The following is a 17,434-nucleotide window of genomic DNA, read 5'->3' on the forward strand; positions in this document are numbered from 1 at the left end:
GGATTAGCCTAGTGAGCCGTGGTGCCTCTGTAGTATATTTTTAAGGGGAAGTAAGGAATTCATGCTATGCTATTAACTTTTAAAAATCAATGTAATGGAGTTTATATACTATCTTGTTCCAGAAAATATCATTTGTTGCTTCTGTCAAGTCACAAAATACTGGGCTGAGTAGAACCTCCATTTGGCCTTGTATGGACTTTCTAATGTTTTCTGAATCTCATTGTTTTTACACTAACCACTTCCTGCATAAATTAAACACCAAAATGACCTTAGGTGGTCCCTTGCATTTTAAGAATGAATATTGAGCAAAATTATTTTTATTTACACTCTTCTTAACCTCTTAAATATGCATTTTCCTTTATTACACCAGTTATACATTTTTCATTATGTTCCTGTGCCTGCAAATTCTTGAACTTTCATTTTGTAAGAAGCATTTTGATTAGAGGACAAGGTAAAATTTAATTTCTTCTGGTTTTAAATTTTTTTGCAGTGCTGTAATTGTTTGTGGGTGCATTTACATTTTTACAGACTCTGGAAGACCCAAATTCATGTGGATTGCAGACTTCTGCTCACCAAAAAGTCACCTCTTGTGAGCCACTAAACAGTAAGGGAAATTCAGATCCAGTGGAAGATGGCTCTGACCAGGACGCTCCACGAGTGTTAAGGAGATCATCCAGACTGGAAAAGCTGAAGGTCATCAGGGAAGCCAAGCCCTCAGCTGACACGTGTGACATGCCAGAAGACATTTTACCAAAAACACGTGGTGGTGAAGATCGAATAAATCAATGTTCAACTAAGAATTTCAGGTATGCTACCAAATTATGTCTCTCTCCAGGTAGGCTGTATGTACCTAATAGATACTTACATAGCTGGGGAAATTTGGTTCAAGTAAAGAATTTTATGTTATATTTCTTTTTGTTTTGGATTTTAAAATTTTTGATCAGTGTCATACCACATAACAAGTTTTTTCTTTTGCAAAAAGCCTGCCTCTTTTTCCCTAGAATAGGGAAATGGGAGTGAGGGGTGGGAGATTCAGAATGCTCACACTGGCAGGTGACTGCGAGTAGAGGAGCGAGTCCCACGAGTGTCATGGAGAGAGGGTGGCATGGGCCTGCCTGCCATGGATTTACGTGCAGTCCGTCGAGGAGTCATTTCTTGTTAAAGCTGCAATACACTGCAGAATAGCCCAGTAAAATACCTTTGCATTTTAAAAATTTAGTAAAAATTTGGTGTGATTCTTCATGAATGCTTGTAGAAAACATTGGTGATTTAAAAACTACGTTTATTTTTCAAGAATGCAGGATCTTGCTTTAATAAGAGGTAAACGGAGGGACACTCATTTATCCAGATTCCAGAGTGGATGGGTCAGGAAGAATGAACGATTTGGAGAAAGAAAAGGTGAGACATAGTTTGAGTATTTCTTCAGTTCTTTAAGTAAGTAACTTACAGAAATGGCATTCTGGTTATTACTTCCTGCACTTCTTCATTTCACTGATCAGGAAACTGTGTTCAGCAGGAGTTAGGATTTTCCCAGCGTTTCACAATTCATTGGTAGCATCGGCTGCTTCAGTCTGAAGTACTTTCAGTGGTGACTTCTAACAAAAATTTAAGTGAGAAATAATGCCAGTTCTTACAAACTCTTCCAAAAAATTTATGAGGAAATACTTCCCAACTCATTTTACAAGGTCACCATTAAACTGATGCCAAAATCAAAGATGTTATGAGAAGAAAAACTGTATTACTTCATGAATTCTCATCAGAATTTAGCATATCAAATCTAACATGATTTAATATACCAAGACCAAATAGTGTTGATCCTACGAATGCAAGGTTGGTTTTACATTTAAAAATTTGATCACTGTAATTCATTATAATAAGCTGAAAAAAACCCGTAAGATCATTTTAATATTAAGATTCTGAAAAGGGCTTTGACAACACTTAGCATCCACTCCTGATAAAAACTCGCTGTGAGCTAGGAATAGAGGGGGATTTCCTTAGCCTGACAAAGGGCTTCCCAAGACCGTCGGGTGGAGCAGGGGCGTCTCCTCCCGTCGTTTCTGCTGAGCTCTGTACTGCAGGTTCTAGCCGGGGCAGTCAGGAGGAAAAACAAAACGCATCCAGCTTAGAAAGGATGTTTTTAGTTAGGAACAACCTGATTGTGTAGAAAATTTGATGGAATGTGCAAGAACAGCTACTCTGGTTAAAGTGCTGGCTAAGATGCCCACGTCCCATATCAGAGTGCCTTGGTTTGAGTCACGACTCTGGCTCCTAACTCCAGCTTCCTGCTAACGCAGACCCTGAGAGGCAGCAAGGATGGCTTAAGTGATTGAGTTTTTGTCACTCAGGTGTCAGATTATATTCCCTTTGTTGTGTTCTCACCTCTTGAATTCCGCCCTGGCTCAGCCCCAGCCCTTCTAGGCATTTGGGGTGTGGCCAGCAGATGGGTCTTTCTCTCAAATAAGTAAATTTTTAAGAATTGAAAAAGTGTTAACATTCTCAAAGTTTCATTTATTTATTTATAATGATTTTTTTACTTATTTGAAAGTCAAAGTTACACAGGGAGAGGAGAGGCAGAGAGAGAGAGAGAGAGAGGTCTTCCATCCGATGGTTCACTCCCCAATTGGCCACAACAGCTGGAGCTGCGCCAATCCAAAGCCAGGAGCCAGGAGCTCCCTCCAGGTCTCCCATGTGGGTGCAGGGGCCCAAGGATTTGAGCCATCTTCTACTGTTTTCCCAGGCCACAGCTGAATGGGAAGTGGAGCAGGCAGGTCTTAAACTGGCGCCCATTTTGGATGCCAGCGCTTCAAGCCAGGGCGTTAGCCTGCTGTGCCACAGCACTGGCCCCTCAAAGTTTCATTTGAAAAAAAAGGCAGTGGTAGCAGTGGGTGTTCAGCCTAGCAGCCAAGGCACTGATTAGGATGCCTGTGTCCCAACTTGAGTTCAAGTCCCAGCTCCAGCTTGCAATTCTAGATTTCTGAAAATGTGGACTCTCGGGAGGCAGCAGACAATGGCTCAAGTAGCTGGGTCCCAGCCACCCATGTGGGAGGCTCACATTGAATTCTCAGCATCTGGCTCAGCCCTGGTCAGGGTGGGCATCTGGGGAGTGAACTACCAGATCAGAGCTGTGCCTCCCCTCCCCCCACCCCTGCCTCTCCCTGTTAAGCAGAGTTTGTCTTTGCAGGCTGGTAGGCATGGGAGTATCTCCAAGCTCGGTGTATTCTCTGACGATGGTTAATTACAGTTCCTTGATAGTCGTTCATGCTGGCCTATGGATGCTTGCCTTATACACGAGCAATTTAATATTTGGATAATGACTCAGGGAATACCTTGGATGAGTTTCTGGTGTCTTTGCTGTGTTCTCTCATCTTGGGTTCTTTCCAGCAAGTTGTGCCATCCCAGCCTCCTCCAATCTGATGTCTATTTCCTCACATCAGCAAGATCCATCTGCTTTGTCTGTCCCCTACCCAACCCTGTGCAAGAAGCCAGGGTGATCCTAGACCTCCTTCCCTTGTCTGTGTCCCTTCATTTCAGGGGGGTCGTAGGTCTGAACTTTGCACTTTCCAGTGTTTGAAACTAGATTCCCTGCATGCATGTCACTTAGTTTTCTGGTTGTTTAGAACGGGGTGAGGGGGAAAGTCACAGCAGTTATTTAGTAGGGACTGAAAGTGAACGTCCACAACTTAGTTTGCACTGAACTTTTTTCTGTTCCTTGCTTCTTTGTTATTTAAATTTTAAGATTTATTTGTTTGAAAGGCAGAGTGACAGAGAGAGAGAAGGAGAGATGTTCCATCTGCTCCTTTGCTCCCCAAATACTCAGAGCAGCCAGGCGGAGATCGGGAGCTAGGAACTCCATCACGTTCTCCCTGTGGGTGGCAGGGACTCAGGTACTTGAGACATCATCTGTTGCTTACGAGGCCCATTCACAGGGAGCTGCATTGGAAGTGAAATCGCTGGGACTCAAACTGGCGTCCGATGGTGGATGTCGGTGTCCCAAGCAGCTGCTTATCTCGTTGTGCAATAGGCCTGCCCTTCAAAGTGTTTTTTTATTTGTTCATTTCAGAGGCAGAGTCAGAGACAGAGAGCTTCCATACAGTTTCACCCCCGAAATGCCTGCCCTGGGGAGAGTTAGACTGTGATGAAAACCGAGAGCCAGGCACTCGGTGCAGGTCTCCCCTGTAGTGACAGAAACCCAATTACTTGTGCCATCTCCATTGCCTCCCAGGGTCTGCGTTAGTAGGAAGCTGGGGTCAGGAACCAGTTGAACAGATACTTTGCCAGTTTGGTGCATGGGCATCTTAACTGATTTTGCCCACTCCTGTAGCATTTTATTAAGCTTGATAGTATAGAGTTCTAGATTTAAATAGTCATTTTCACCAGAACCTTTGAGAAAATCTGTTAATGTCCTCACATATGTATCTTTCATGGGGTTTCAACCAATATACACTACCTTATCATGATTTATAATTTACCACAAATATTTTAAAGCTAACTACATTTATCTCTTCTTTTTGTACATAGATAACATTATAGCTATAGTGTACCTTACTTCCAGAGTGTTCATTGGATTCATCCTGATTTTCAAATGAGCGTTTTTTTCTTTTGCTCATTTTCTCCTTTCAGGAACAAGGAAAGATTATAGCATCTCTCTTTCTAGCATTAACCGGAGAAACATTTTTGGAGAGAATTTACTGTATCAGGCTGCTCTGCACAATGATGTGGATCTTGTTCACTGTTTTATAAAAAAAGGTGCAAATGTTAATCAGCCCAGTTACGCTGGTAAGTTAGAGTTCCCACCATAGTTACCTGTGAGTGTTCTCCACTTTTATCTGAATCAGCTACAGCAAAGTGGGCCTCGGGACGGTCCTAAGCAGAAAGCTGTCGGGTAATTTTCCGGCATAAGTAAATCTTCAGTATGATCTGCCAGGGAGGAGGGGATGGTCAGGGCGGTGGCTGTCAGGAAAAGTGCATTACTTCTCATTCAAAGATTATGCCAGGCGGGCCGTGCCCATTGTCCTTCCAAAGAAGGACGGCTCCTGGGTCTGCTTTCTGTGGTCAGTGTTCCTGTATAAGGCTCAGCCTTGGCTGGAGCAGAGAAGCTGAGGGTACACTGAGCCCCTGGGGGAGGCGTCTGACCAAATGGCAGGTCTGCAGCAGGAGCAGTGGGCAAGGAAATAGAGCAGCGTGAGGTGGAGAGGGTGGGACGGGGAGCTTCATAAGAGCAGTCTTCTCGCAGTGCCGTATCTCTGGGACCATCTTCCTTGGGAGAATCGGTTTGTTCTTCTGCAGGGGAAGGGTCCTTAAACACTTTCATGCACTAAGCAGCACTGGGCCAGCCTGGAAGATGCTTTTTGGTGTCCACACTTTTCCTTTTGTTCTACACTTTCTCGGTTTATGCAGCAGTGCAAAAAGTCTTAGGATAGACAGAGATGGCACAGCACAGACCGTGGGTACCAGGTGTTCACAGCTTATCTCCAGCATGTGTGTTAGCGAGGCTGGGGTTTATGCTGTAATCAGAGTTTCAGCAGGATTTATTCTAAACTTTATACCTAAGTCAACCTGCATGGTCCCAAACCGTCGACTTGGGATCCTTATTTGCTAGCTATAGCACTTCTCTTAGTACTCTGGATATGCCCATGTTTTTGAAACAAAAGAGTTATTTATTTATTTGAAAAGCTGGGAGAAGGAGAGCAAGAGAGGGAGAGGTTCTTCCTTTTGTAGATTCTCTTCCCAAAATGTCACAACAGCCAGGGCGAAGCCAGAAGCCAGGAAATCCATCAGAGTCTCCCACATGGGTGGCAGGTGCCCAAGTACTTGGGTCATTATCCGCTGCTTTTCCAGGCACTTTAGCAGGGACCTGCATGGGAAGCAGAGTAGCCCAGCCTTGGACTGGCTCTCTGATACGGGATGCTGCCGTCCAGGCTGCAGCCTAACCCTCTGTGCCACAACTCAGGCGCCTGCCTGTGTCTGCCCACTGAGATCAGGAGGAGCTCTCCATGCAACCAGCTCGCACTTGTAGGTTTCCCGAGCATGTCTTAGACTTGGTTCTTTTCATTAGCAGTTTTGTTTTCTGTGCCAGCTTTAATCTCCTCCGTGGCTGCTCCCTGCTTTGCTTCAGCCAGTTAGTATGCACCTTTTCCTTACTGCCCCAGGCACTTTGTAAGCTTCACTAATTCTTTGTTTTTATTATTATTTTTTAAAGATTTATTTACTTATTTGAAAGGCAGAGTTACACAGAGGCAGAGGCAGAGAAAGAGAGGTCTTCCATCCTCTGGTTCACTCCCCAGGTGGCCACAGCGGCCGGAGCTGGGCTGATCCAAAGCCAGGAGCCAGGAGCTTCTTCTGGGTCTCCCATGCCAGTGCAGGGGCCCAAGCACTTGGGCCATCTTCTACTTTCCCAGGTCATAGGAGAGAGCTGGATCAAAAGTGGAGCAGGCAGGACTCGAACCAGTACCCACATGGGATGTTGGCATTGCAGGCAGTGGCTGCCATGGCTTCACCCACTGCACCATGGTGCCAGTCCCTCCTCACTATGTTTTTTAGGTCGTTTGAATTGCCCTGTTCTCTACTCTCTCTTGTCAGTTTGTGCCTCTTAGCTCTCTCTATTTCTGGCTCCTTTATCTCACAGGCTTGCAGAGGTCACAGTTTGTACAGGGTGTGTGCAAACCGTTGCTATCAGAATCACCAGCAATGTTCCTTTTCTTCCTTTTAAAAGTTTGTTTACTTGAAAAGCAGTTGTTATTGGAAGAGAAAGAGAGACAGAATGTTCTTTTTAAGATTAAAAATGTTTGTTTATTTGAAAGGCAAGAGACAGAGACAGAGATAGGGAGATGGAGAGCGAGCGAGCATCACTGGGTCATTCTCCAGATGGCCTCAATCGCCAAGTCTGAGCCAAACCAAAGCCACGAGCCGAGAATTCTGTCTCCTGCGTGGGTCACAGGGACCCAAGTACTTGGGCCATCCTCTTCTGCCTTCTCGGGCCAATAGCGGGGAGCTGCATCAGAAGTGGAGCAGCCAGGACTTGAACTAGGCACTCCCATATGGGATGCCAGCATTGCAGGCATAGCTCACCTTGCTGTACCTCAACCCCTGGTTCCACCAGCGATGGTTAAAATGCAGCTATCACTTAGCCTCCCAGAGCATGTGCATGTGTGTGCATATGTACTCTAAAAGTGTATGTTAGAACCTGGAAGTCCTCACAGGTGACTTAAATTCTTGCTGAAGTTCAAGGATGACTGGCAAGCAGTGTGTGACTTCCACGTACCATTTCACGTTTATGTAATGTTTTCACAGCATGCTTCTACTCTGCACAATGTATTTATTTTGTTGTGGGATGCACAGAGTAAAAGCACAGTAAGACTCTGAGATCAAATTAGGAGTCTTTATTAGCCAGCTGGTGACTGCCCTCTCCCACAGCAGGTCTGGAGAAGACAGCCCCAAGTTGCAGTGGCGAGGGGGTTTTAAGGCAAAACCTTCCTTTCTTTTTTGGTCAGTCATTTAATTACGTGCGTGGGCTTGTGCAAGCAGAAAGCAGGCATACAGAAGTGAGAGGCAGTTAGCCAATCAGCCAGTTCCTTTTCAACTGTATCTGTCTTTGAAAAATTTTAACGATGCAGTTGTTCCTGGTCAGGGTCAGACATGGCATCACTGACCCAGACGCCACCTGTTATCTTTTGGCTGCAGCAGGGATAAGGCAAGAGGAACCATAGTCTGGTGGCCTTCCTGTTATCAAGCAAGCAGAGGTACAGAAGACAGAAATAGGCCAGTTACAAATTGTCATTTATTGTTATGAAGAACAGGCCCTGCTTTTAAAACAATCAAGCAAAATAACCTGTAGTCTATAACCACCTTGCTATACCTTGTAGATAATTTAAACTTTTGAGTCACCTGTCACAATTTTATAACAACAATAAAGAATGCTAAATGCCCTATGAGAAATAAACAAAATTTTGTAATAACATACCAATGGTCTTTTCATAAGTAACATTTGCATTTTATCATCATTTATGTTTTACGATATCCTTGTCCTTGATTTAAAAACTAATTGCTATAATTCCTTTTTAAAAAAGATTTATTTGTTTTATCTGAAAGGCAGAGTTAGAGAGTGATAAGGGAGAGACAGAGAGATCTTCCCTCTGCTAATTGAGTCCCCGATGCCAACGCAGGGGCCTAAGCACTTGGGCCATCTTCTAGCTGCAAAGGCTGGAGCTGGGCCCGTCCAAAGCCAGGAGCCAGGAACTTCCTCTGTGTCTCCCGCGTGGATGCAGGGGCCGAAGCACTTGGGCCATCTTCTAGCTGCAAAGGCCGGAGCTGGGCCTGTCCAAAGCCAGGAGCCAGGAACTTCCTCTGTGTCTCCTGCGTGGATGCAGGGGCCCAAGCCCTTGGGCCATCTTTCTGCTTTCCAGATGCATTAGCAGGGAGCCAGACTGGAGAGGGAGAATCCAGAACTCAAAACAACACCCGTATGTTATGCCAGTGCCGTAGGCATAGGCTTGACCTGCTGTGCCACAGTGCCGCCCCCTATTGTAATTCTTTACCTATCAAAAAACAAGAGTGACAGCCAAGAAGTAGACTGAAAGAGACTGAATACCTAGAATACATTTCATAAAGCCTTTTTACTAAAGCCATCTCAGACCAATGCTGTGAGCTTTGTTTTATACATAATGCCATTGGATTCCTAAGCACATCAGGACTGAAAAGAGGGGTTGTCATATGCTAGGATGCTGCTAAGAGCAAGAGCTTTATCCTACTAGCCAACCAAGAAACAGATGACATTAAAAATAGTAGGGAAGAGATGGAAGTTTGGCCTAGTGATTAAGATGTCTGTGTCCTGTATCAGAATTCCTGGCTCTGGCTGGTGATTCCAGCTCCCACCAGTGCAGACCTGATAGGCGGTGGTGATAGCTCAAGTAATTGGGTCCCTACCATCCCCGTGGGATACCAGCCACATAGGATTGAGTTCCTAGTTCCTGGGTTTAGCCCTGACCCCAGCTCAGCCCTGGCTTGCCACTGTGGGCTTTTGGGGGAGTAAACCAGCAGATGAGAGCTCTCTTCCTTTCTGTCTCTAGCTCTAAAATTTAAACAATAAAAAAAATAGGCAAAGTTGTTAAGGACTAGTTAATATAGAAAAGAATTTACTTCATATCTCTGAGAGTTAACAATTGCTGTATTAACATTATCATGAATTTTTGAAGTTTAATTCAATTTTTACATTGACAAATGAAATTGTATTTATTTACTATGTACAATCTGATGCTTTGACATATAGATGCATTATGGAATGACCAAATCTAGCTAATTATTACACATATTACTTCACATATTATTTTACACACTCTCAGCACTTCTCAAGAATACCTATGTATATATGATTTCAACATTTTTTGCACCAAAATAAACTTGCTTTTGGTTCCATTTTCCGTGAACTTTTTGAACTACCCTTATGTATTACCAGTTATAGTCAGTCACCACATTGTACAGCAGATCTCTTGAACTTACTCCTCCTGTCTTACTGAAATTTTGCATCCTGTGACCAGTAGCTCAACAATCCCTTCTCCCAAACCGCTGCCATCCCTGCTAACCACCATCTGCTCTCTGCTTCTAAGATCAACATTTGTAGAATCTATATATGAATGAAATCCTGTGGTGTTTATCTTTTTGTGCCTGGTTTATTTTGCTTATGATGTTTACCTGTTTGCCAGTTTACCTGTTGTTGTAAATGACAGAATTTTTTTCCTTTAATAACTATTTTATTTGTGTGTGTGTGTGCGCACCTGCATGCATGTGTATACACACACACACATGCATCTAACTTATGTTGAGCATCCCTAATCTGACAATCTGAAATCTGAAAGGCTACAAAATTAAAAATTTTCTGAAAGCCAACATATTTCTCAACACATTTAGGATTTGGAATATTTCAGATTTTGGATTTTTGGATTTGGGTGCTCATCCTGTAAAACACGCACATGAAGTATTTCAAAATTTGAAACACTTCTGGTCCCTAGCATTTTAGATAAGGGTTACTCAACCTGTACCCCATCTTCTGTTCAATGTGGAAGGTCACTCAAGTTGATTTTGTGTCTTGGCTGTTGTAAGTTACACTGCGATAAATGGGAGTGCATTTCATTTCCTTTCAATGTATACCCAGTCCTGGGGTTGCTGAGTCATATGGCAGTTCTGTTTTTAGCTTTTGAAGAGCTGCCGTACTGTTTCTCATATCAGCTGTAGTAGCTTACATTAGCCACATTCTCACCAGCACTTGTTACTTTTGTCTTCTTGACCACAGCTGTTCAACAGGTGCGAAGTGATATTTCGTTGTGATTTTAACTTGCACTTGGCCTGATCGTTAGTGATGTTTAGCATTTTTTCATGTTCCTGTTAGTGATTTTGGATGTCTTCTCTTGAGAAATGTCTTATCTAGGTTGTTTGCCCAATTTTAAATTGTGTTTTCTTGCTGTTGAGTTGTTTTATCCTTGAATCTTTTTTAGACATGTGTTAAATTATGTTTTCCTTATAGAAAATTTATGGCTTTATTTATTTTTTCATACTCATTTGTTTGAGAGGCAGATATACATGTTAGAGAGCAAGCGAGAGAGACAAGACTCACGTGCAGGCACACTCCCAGATGCTCGCTGAGCAAGGCCCAAGCTGGGAGTTGGGAATGCAGTCCAGATCTCTTGTGTGGTGGTGGGAACCCAGCTACTTCAGCCCTCACCACTGCCTCCCAGGATTGGCATTGCAGGAAGGTGGAGTCAAGAGCTGGAGCTGGGTATTGAGCCCAGGAGCTCTGATGTGGGATGCAGGCATCCTATGGCATTTACCACTCCTAATTTTGTTCATTTTTAAAGAGATTTCCTACAAGAGAGTGGAAAGAAAATGTTGTCTGAGGACTTCATTTCTCTCAGACTTTGGAGCCAATAAAAGATCTGTTATAAAGTGTACTCTGGCTATTTTTGAGGAGTAGTTTTACAACACAAGAGAAGTAACTCTTAGGGGAGGTGGCATTCTTTTACCTTGGACTTCTGTCTGTGGTCTGCAGTGGTGCCCTCTGTTGAATGAGGCTTCTTCCAACCTCACTGACCCAAGATGGCCCGTCACTAGTGACTCTCAATGTACCTTGTTTTCAGTGGGAATTTCTTCAGTAATTTAAAAAACATGACATTGACATTTTTGTGGAAGAAAAACATTTGCTTTGCATTTACCTTATCTTTTAGTTGTTCAGGACTCAGAAAAGAAAATAATCTTTTTTATGATTACTTTCTCATTCCTGTGGTAGCCATTTTTGTGGCCTTGAGCAAACTAATTTTTACTATAGTTGGAGCAATACCTATAAAAGGGATGGAAGTGTCCTTGGAGGTGAACCATCGTCTGCGTTCAAGAGTTAATGGCATCTGTATTTCTGATACTTGGTTGTCTCGATATCTGTTGTGTATAATATTAATGCAGTCATGCTGGCCTGCTTAGGCTTATTGTTTATTTGCTGTACCCTTTTCCATCCTTTTATTTTCAACTTGTATACTTATAATTAAATTATGTTTCTTGTAGACAGTATCCAATTTTGCTTTTTTATCGATTCTGTCAATCTCTTGCCTTTTAATTGGAAATTGAAGTGATTAATTAATTTCTATTTAATATAAATGATTGGATTTAGAACTACCATTTTTCTGCTTGTTTTCTGTTTATTTGATCTGTTTTATGTTTCTTTGTTTTTGCATTATTTTTAGTTGCTCTAGGGATTAAGTAATCACCTTGAATGTTTTGCATTCTTCTTAGAGTTAATATTGTAGTACTTCATATTAAATATAAGAACCTTGAGTGACCACAGCCTATTATTCCCCTTCTTTATGCTGTAACTGTCATATGTGACTTATCTATAGATATGATGAATACCAAAATATAATGTTATAATTTTTGCTTTAAAAAGCCATATGCATCTTAAGGAATTCACAGGAAAACTAATAACTGTATTTACCATTTTTAAATCTCTTCATTTTGATTTCCTCTCTGTATAATAGGTTGGACAGCACTCCATGAAGCTAGTTTGGGAGGTTATTACCAGGTAGCCAGAGAGCTGTTAAAAGGTGGAGCAGATGTCAACATCAAAGGACTGTGCCAGATCACTCCCCTACACGATGCTGTGATAAATGGGCATCACAAGGTACTGTCATGCTTTTGTTTTCAGAGACAATACCATGTTTAAAAAATATTAAATATCTCTGGGACTAAATAATACCAAACCATATAGGCATTTCAGTTTCAAGTTCATTCTGCTAAGGAATACTCAGAATTTACAGTAAATTTTACTCTGTAGTGAGATGGTTGTAGTATGGCAGATGGCCTTTTACATACTTTTAATAACTATGGATATTTTTTTTAAAGATTTATTTATTTGTTTGAAAGCCAGAGTTACAGAGAGAGAGAGAGAGAGGCTGAGGGAGAGAGGTCTTCCATCTTCTGGTTCACTCCCCAGATGGCCGGAATGGCTGGAGCTGTGCTGATCCAAAGCCAGGAGCCAGGAGCTTCTTCTGGGTCTCCCATGTGAATGCAGGGGCCCAAGGACTTGGGCCATCTTCTATTGTTTTCCAAGGCCATAGCAGCAAGCTGGATCGGAAGTGGAGCAGCTGGGACTCCCAACCGGTACCCCTATGGGATGCTGGCACTGCAGCCGGTGGCTTTACCTGCTACGCCACAACGCCAGTTGCAAGAACTTTTTTAATATACAAAATAGTTTAATCATTCTGTAACCAATGAGGAATATTACAACCAAGTGACCTGAAATACTCGGAGACCAGAGCTTGCTCCTGTTATGTTCTCCAACCAAAACCAAGTCTGGCTTGGAAGATAAATGATTCTAAAATAGCTTCCCTACATTCAGGATCCTTGCCTGTCCCAATCTGACTCTGCTTTGACTGTCTGACTCTTTTTTTTATTTAAGGTAAGCAGCTTTCATGTATTTCATATGTATAGATTTAGGAAAATAGTGATACTTCCCACCCTCCCACCCACACTACCCCTTCTTTCTCCTTCCTCTCTTATTCTCTCAGTATTTACAATGATCTACTTTCAGTTTACTTTATTCTCAGAAGACTAACCCTACACTAAGTAAAGAGTTCAACAAATATTAAGAAGAAAAAACACTGTTCTTCAGCAGTAGAGACAAGGGCTATAAACAATCTCAAAGTGTTTGGCTGGCGCCGTGGCTCAACAGGCTAATCCTCCGCCTTGCAGTGCCAGCACACCAGGTTCTAGTCCCGGTTGGGGCGCTGGATTCTATCCCAGTTGCCCCTCTTCCAGGCCAGCTCTCTGCTATGGCCCGGGAAGGCAGTGGAGGGTGGCCCAAGTGCTTGGGCCCTGCACCCGCATTGGAGACCAGGAGAAGCACCTGGCTCCTGGCTTTGGATCAGCGAGATGCGCCGGCAACAGCGGCCAGTGGAGGGTGAACCAACAGGAAAAAGGAAGACCTTTCTCTCTGTCTCTCTCTCTCTCTCACTATCCACTTAGCCTGTCAAAAATAAAAAAAAAATCTCAAAGTGTCAATTTCACTCCTATACACTACATTTTTGGTACTCTATTAGTTACCACAGATCAGGGAAAACATGGTATTTGTCTTTTTTTGGACTGGCTTATTTCACTAAATGTAACAGTTTCCAGCTGCATTTATTCTTTTTTTTTTTTTTTTGTGGCTGAGTAGTATTCCATTGTGTGTGTGTGTATGTGTGTGTGTATGGGGGTACAGATAAGTCTTTTGTATGCTAATGTCTTTTCCTTTGGGTAAATTACCAGGAGTGGGGTGGCTGGGTTATATGGTAGGTTTGTATTCAGATTTCTGAGGTATTGCTATACTGTCTTCCACAATGGCTGTACTAGTTTACATTCCCACAAACAGTGGATTAGAGTACCTTTTTCTCTACTTCCTTGCCAGCATTTTTTGTTTGTTGATTTCTGATTTAGAACCATCCTTTTTTTTTTTTTTAACAGGCAGAGTTAGACAGTGAGAGAGAGAGAGAGACAGAGAGAAAGGTCTTCCTTTTTCTGTTGGTTCACCTTCCAAATGGCTGCTACAGCCGGTGTGCTGTGGCTGCCGTGACGCGCCACGCCAATCCGAAACCAGGAGCCAGGTGCTTCCTCCTGGTCTCCCATGCCGGTGCAGGACCCAAGCACTTGGGCCATCCCCCACTGCCTTCCTGGGCCACAGTAGAGAGCTGGACTGGAAGAGGAGCGACCGGGACAGAATCTGGCACCCCAACCGGGACTAGAACCCAGGGTGCCGGTGCCTCAGGCGGAGGATTAGCCAAACGAGCCATGGCACCGGTGATTGAGAACCATTCTAATCAGGGTTAGTTGAAACCTCATTGCGGTTTTGATTTGCATTCCCCTGATGGCTAATGATCCCGAGCATTTATTCATGTGTCTGTTTGGCCATTTGAATTTCCTCTTGAAAAATGCCTGTTCTAGTCCTTTGCCCATTTCTTAACTGGATTGTTTGTTTTGTTGTTGTTTTCTTTTCTTTTTAAAGTTTTGTTTATTTGAGAGGCAAAATTACCAACAGAGAGAGGGCAAGACAGAGAGACAGGTCTTCTATCCACTGGTTTACTTGGTAAATGGGCACAGTGGCTGGAGCTGGGCTCGTCTGAAGCCAGGAGCTTCTTTTGGGTCTCCCATGTGGGTGTGTTACCGGTGAATGGCAGGGTCCTTGTCTTCACACAAGAAAGAATTCAGGCATGAGACAGAGAGTAAGTGGAAAGCAAAAAAGCAAGGTTTATTAGGGTAGGGACATCCGTAAGAATGGATGGGCACCTCTCCAGACAGAACCTGAGAGAGTGCCCAGTTGCTCAGTCTGAGGGAGAGCAGGGTTACATGGTTGAGTGAAGAGAGTACACCTGGCCAGGCCAGGCGGGCAGCTCAGCATAGAGGCAGGGGGCTAGTGCGCAGCCCGGTTGAGGCTGGGAGTTTCTTAGGGGATGGGTCTTGACTCCCCACCTCTACTCCTCTTGGAACAAATGACTTTTTGGATGTAAATATGAAAAATTCCTATCTTAGTTTTCCCCCTGAAGTTATCAGACAGGAGGAAGCCTGGCTGGGGTCGCCCGGTTAGAGGAGGGGTGGGCAGGACCCCCTGGAGGATCAGGATCTGAGCAGGATATTTGAAATGCAGATACTGCACCTGGAAGATTATCAAGCAGAAGGGACTGGGACCCCCACCTGGCAGGTTATCAGGTAGAAGGGGCAGGGCAGGGTGCAAATACTGGGCTGCCCCTGAAAGGTTATTGGGATGACTTTGAGATGCGTATGCTAGACCTAGATGTCAGCTCTTTAGGCCTTTGTTACACACACATAAGCTCATATCTGACTTCCTACCTAATGGGTACAGGGTCAAAGTGCTTGGGCTTTCTTCCACTGATCTCCCAGACCAAAAGCAGAGAGCTGGATTGGTAGAGGAGCAGCTAGGAAATGAAGCCAGTGCCATATGGAATGCCTGCACCACAGGCGGAGGCTTAACCTAGCACACCACAGTGCTGGCCCCTGTTGTTGATCTTCTTAAGCTCTTTATAGACTCCTGATATTAATCATTTACCAGTTTCGTAGTTGGCAAACATTTTCTCCCATTCTATTGGTTGCCTCTTCACTTTGCCGAGTATTTCTTTTACAGTGCAAAAGCTGCTCATCATTATGTAATCTCATTTGTCTATTTTTTTTAAAGACTTATTTTATTTACTTGAAAGAGTTACAGAGAGAAGTAGAGACAGAGAGAGAGGTCTTCCATCTGCTGGTTCATTCCCCAGATGGCCACAACGGCCGGAGCTGCGCCGATCTGAAAGCCTAAGGACTTGGGCCATCTTCTGCTGCTTTTTCAGGCCATAGCAGAGGCTGGATCGGAAATGGAACAGCGGGGACTTGAACTGGTGCCCATATGAGGTGCTGGCACTGCAGGTGGTGGCTTTACCCATTACACCATAGCACTCGCCTCTCAATTTCCTTCTCATGTTTTGTAATTTTCATTGTAGAGTTATTTCACCTGTAATTTTTTTCTGTAGCTATTGTTAATGGGATTGATCTTACAAGTAATTTCTCAGCCATGGCATTGTCTGTGTATACAAATGCTATTGATTTTTGTGTTGATTTTGTTTTATTTTAATTTTTTAAGATTTATTTTATTCATTTGAAAGTGTTACAGAGAGAGGTAGAGACAGAATTCTTCCATCTGCTGGTTCATTCCCCCAGATCGGAGCAATGGTTGGAGCTGAGCCAGTCTAAAGCCAGGAGCCTGGAGCTTCCTCCATGTCTCCCACATGGATGCAGGGGCCCAAGGACTTAGGCCATCCTTCTGCTGTTTTCCCAGGTGCATCAGCAGGGAGCTGGATTGGAAGAGGAGCAGCCAGAACTTGAACCGTCACCCTATGGGCTGCCAGCACTGCAGGCCAATGCTTTAACCTGCTGCACCACAACGCTAGCCCTGTGTTTGTTAATTTTATATTCTTCCACTTTACCAAACTCTCTTATCAGTTCTAATGGTCTCTTAGTGGAGTCTTTTGGATCCTTTATGTATAGAATCATGTCATGTACAATTGAGATAACTTGACTTCCTGCTTCCCAATTTGTATCTCTTTGATTTCTTTTTCTTTCCTAAGGGCTCTGGCAAGAACTTCCAGGGCATTATTGGATAGCAGTAGTGAGAGTAGGCAACCTTGTCTGGTTCTGGATCTTAGTGGAAGTGCTTCTAACTTTTCCCCATTCAATGACATACTTGCTGTGGGTTTTTCATAAGTTGCTTGTTCTTTGTGTACCCAGTTTGCATAAGATTTTCATCATAAGAGGATGGTTTATTTTATCGAATGCTTTCTCTGCATCTATCAAGATAATGATCTGGTTTTTGTTCTTCAGTTTGTTAATGTGATGTATCACATTTATTGATTTATGAATGTTGAACTATCCCTGAATACTAGGAATAAATCCCACTTGTCTGGGTGAATGATCTTTCTGACGTGTTGTTGGATTCCATTAGGTAGAATTTTGTTGGGGAATTTTTGCCTCTATGGTCATCAAGGAAATTGGTCTGTAGTTCTGTTTCCCTGTTGTGACATTGGTCTCATAGAAGGAGTTTGGCAGATTCCCTTCACTTTCAGTTTTGAATAGCTTGAGAAGAAGTGGAGTTAGTTCTTTAAATGTCTGGTAGAATTCAGCAGTGAATCCATCTAGTTCTGGGCTTTTCATTGTTGGGAGGGTCTTTGTTAATGATTCAATCTCCATCTTGGTTGTTGATCTGTGTAGGTTTTCTGTGTCTTCATGACTCAATTTTGATAGATTGTATGTGTCCAGGAATCAATCCATTTATTCTGGAGTTTCCAGTTTGTTGGCAAATAGCTTTTTGTAGTAATTTCTTTTTTTAAAAGAATTATTTTATTTATTTGAAAGACGGAGTTACAGGGAGAGGTAG

General features: G+C 43.2%; 1 protein-coding gene across 4 annotated transcripts in view; it reads left to right on the forward strand.

Moving 5' to 3' along the window:
• The window catches only part of ANKRD31 (ankyrin repeat domain 31), a 173,643-nt gene that overhangs the window by 44,301 nt on the left and 111,908 nt on the right, over positions 1-17,434 (forward strand). For 3 of the 4 annotated variants that reach the window (XM_062212573.1, XM_062212577.1, XM_062212575.1), the window contains exons 8-11: positions 529-806; positions 1,295-1,398; positions 4,621-4,776; positions 12,015-12,157. In XM_062212573.1, the coding sequence (XP_062068557.1) occupies positions 529-806; positions 1,295-1,398; positions 4,621-4,776; positions 12,015-12,157 (681 nt within the window). The remainder of the gene's footprint in view (positions 1-528; positions 807-1,294; positions 1,399-4,620; positions 4,777-12,014; positions 12,158-17,434) is intronic. The other variant, XM_062212574.1, reaches the window with a different exon arrangement.

The sequence above is a fragment of the Lepus europaeus genome, chromosome 15 (assembly GCF_033115175.1).
Source record: "Lepus europaeus isolate LE1 chromosome 15, mLepTim1.pri, whole genome shotgun sequence".
NCBI lineage: Eukaryota > Metazoa > Chordata > Mammalia > Lagomorpha > Leporidae > Lepus > Lepus europaeus.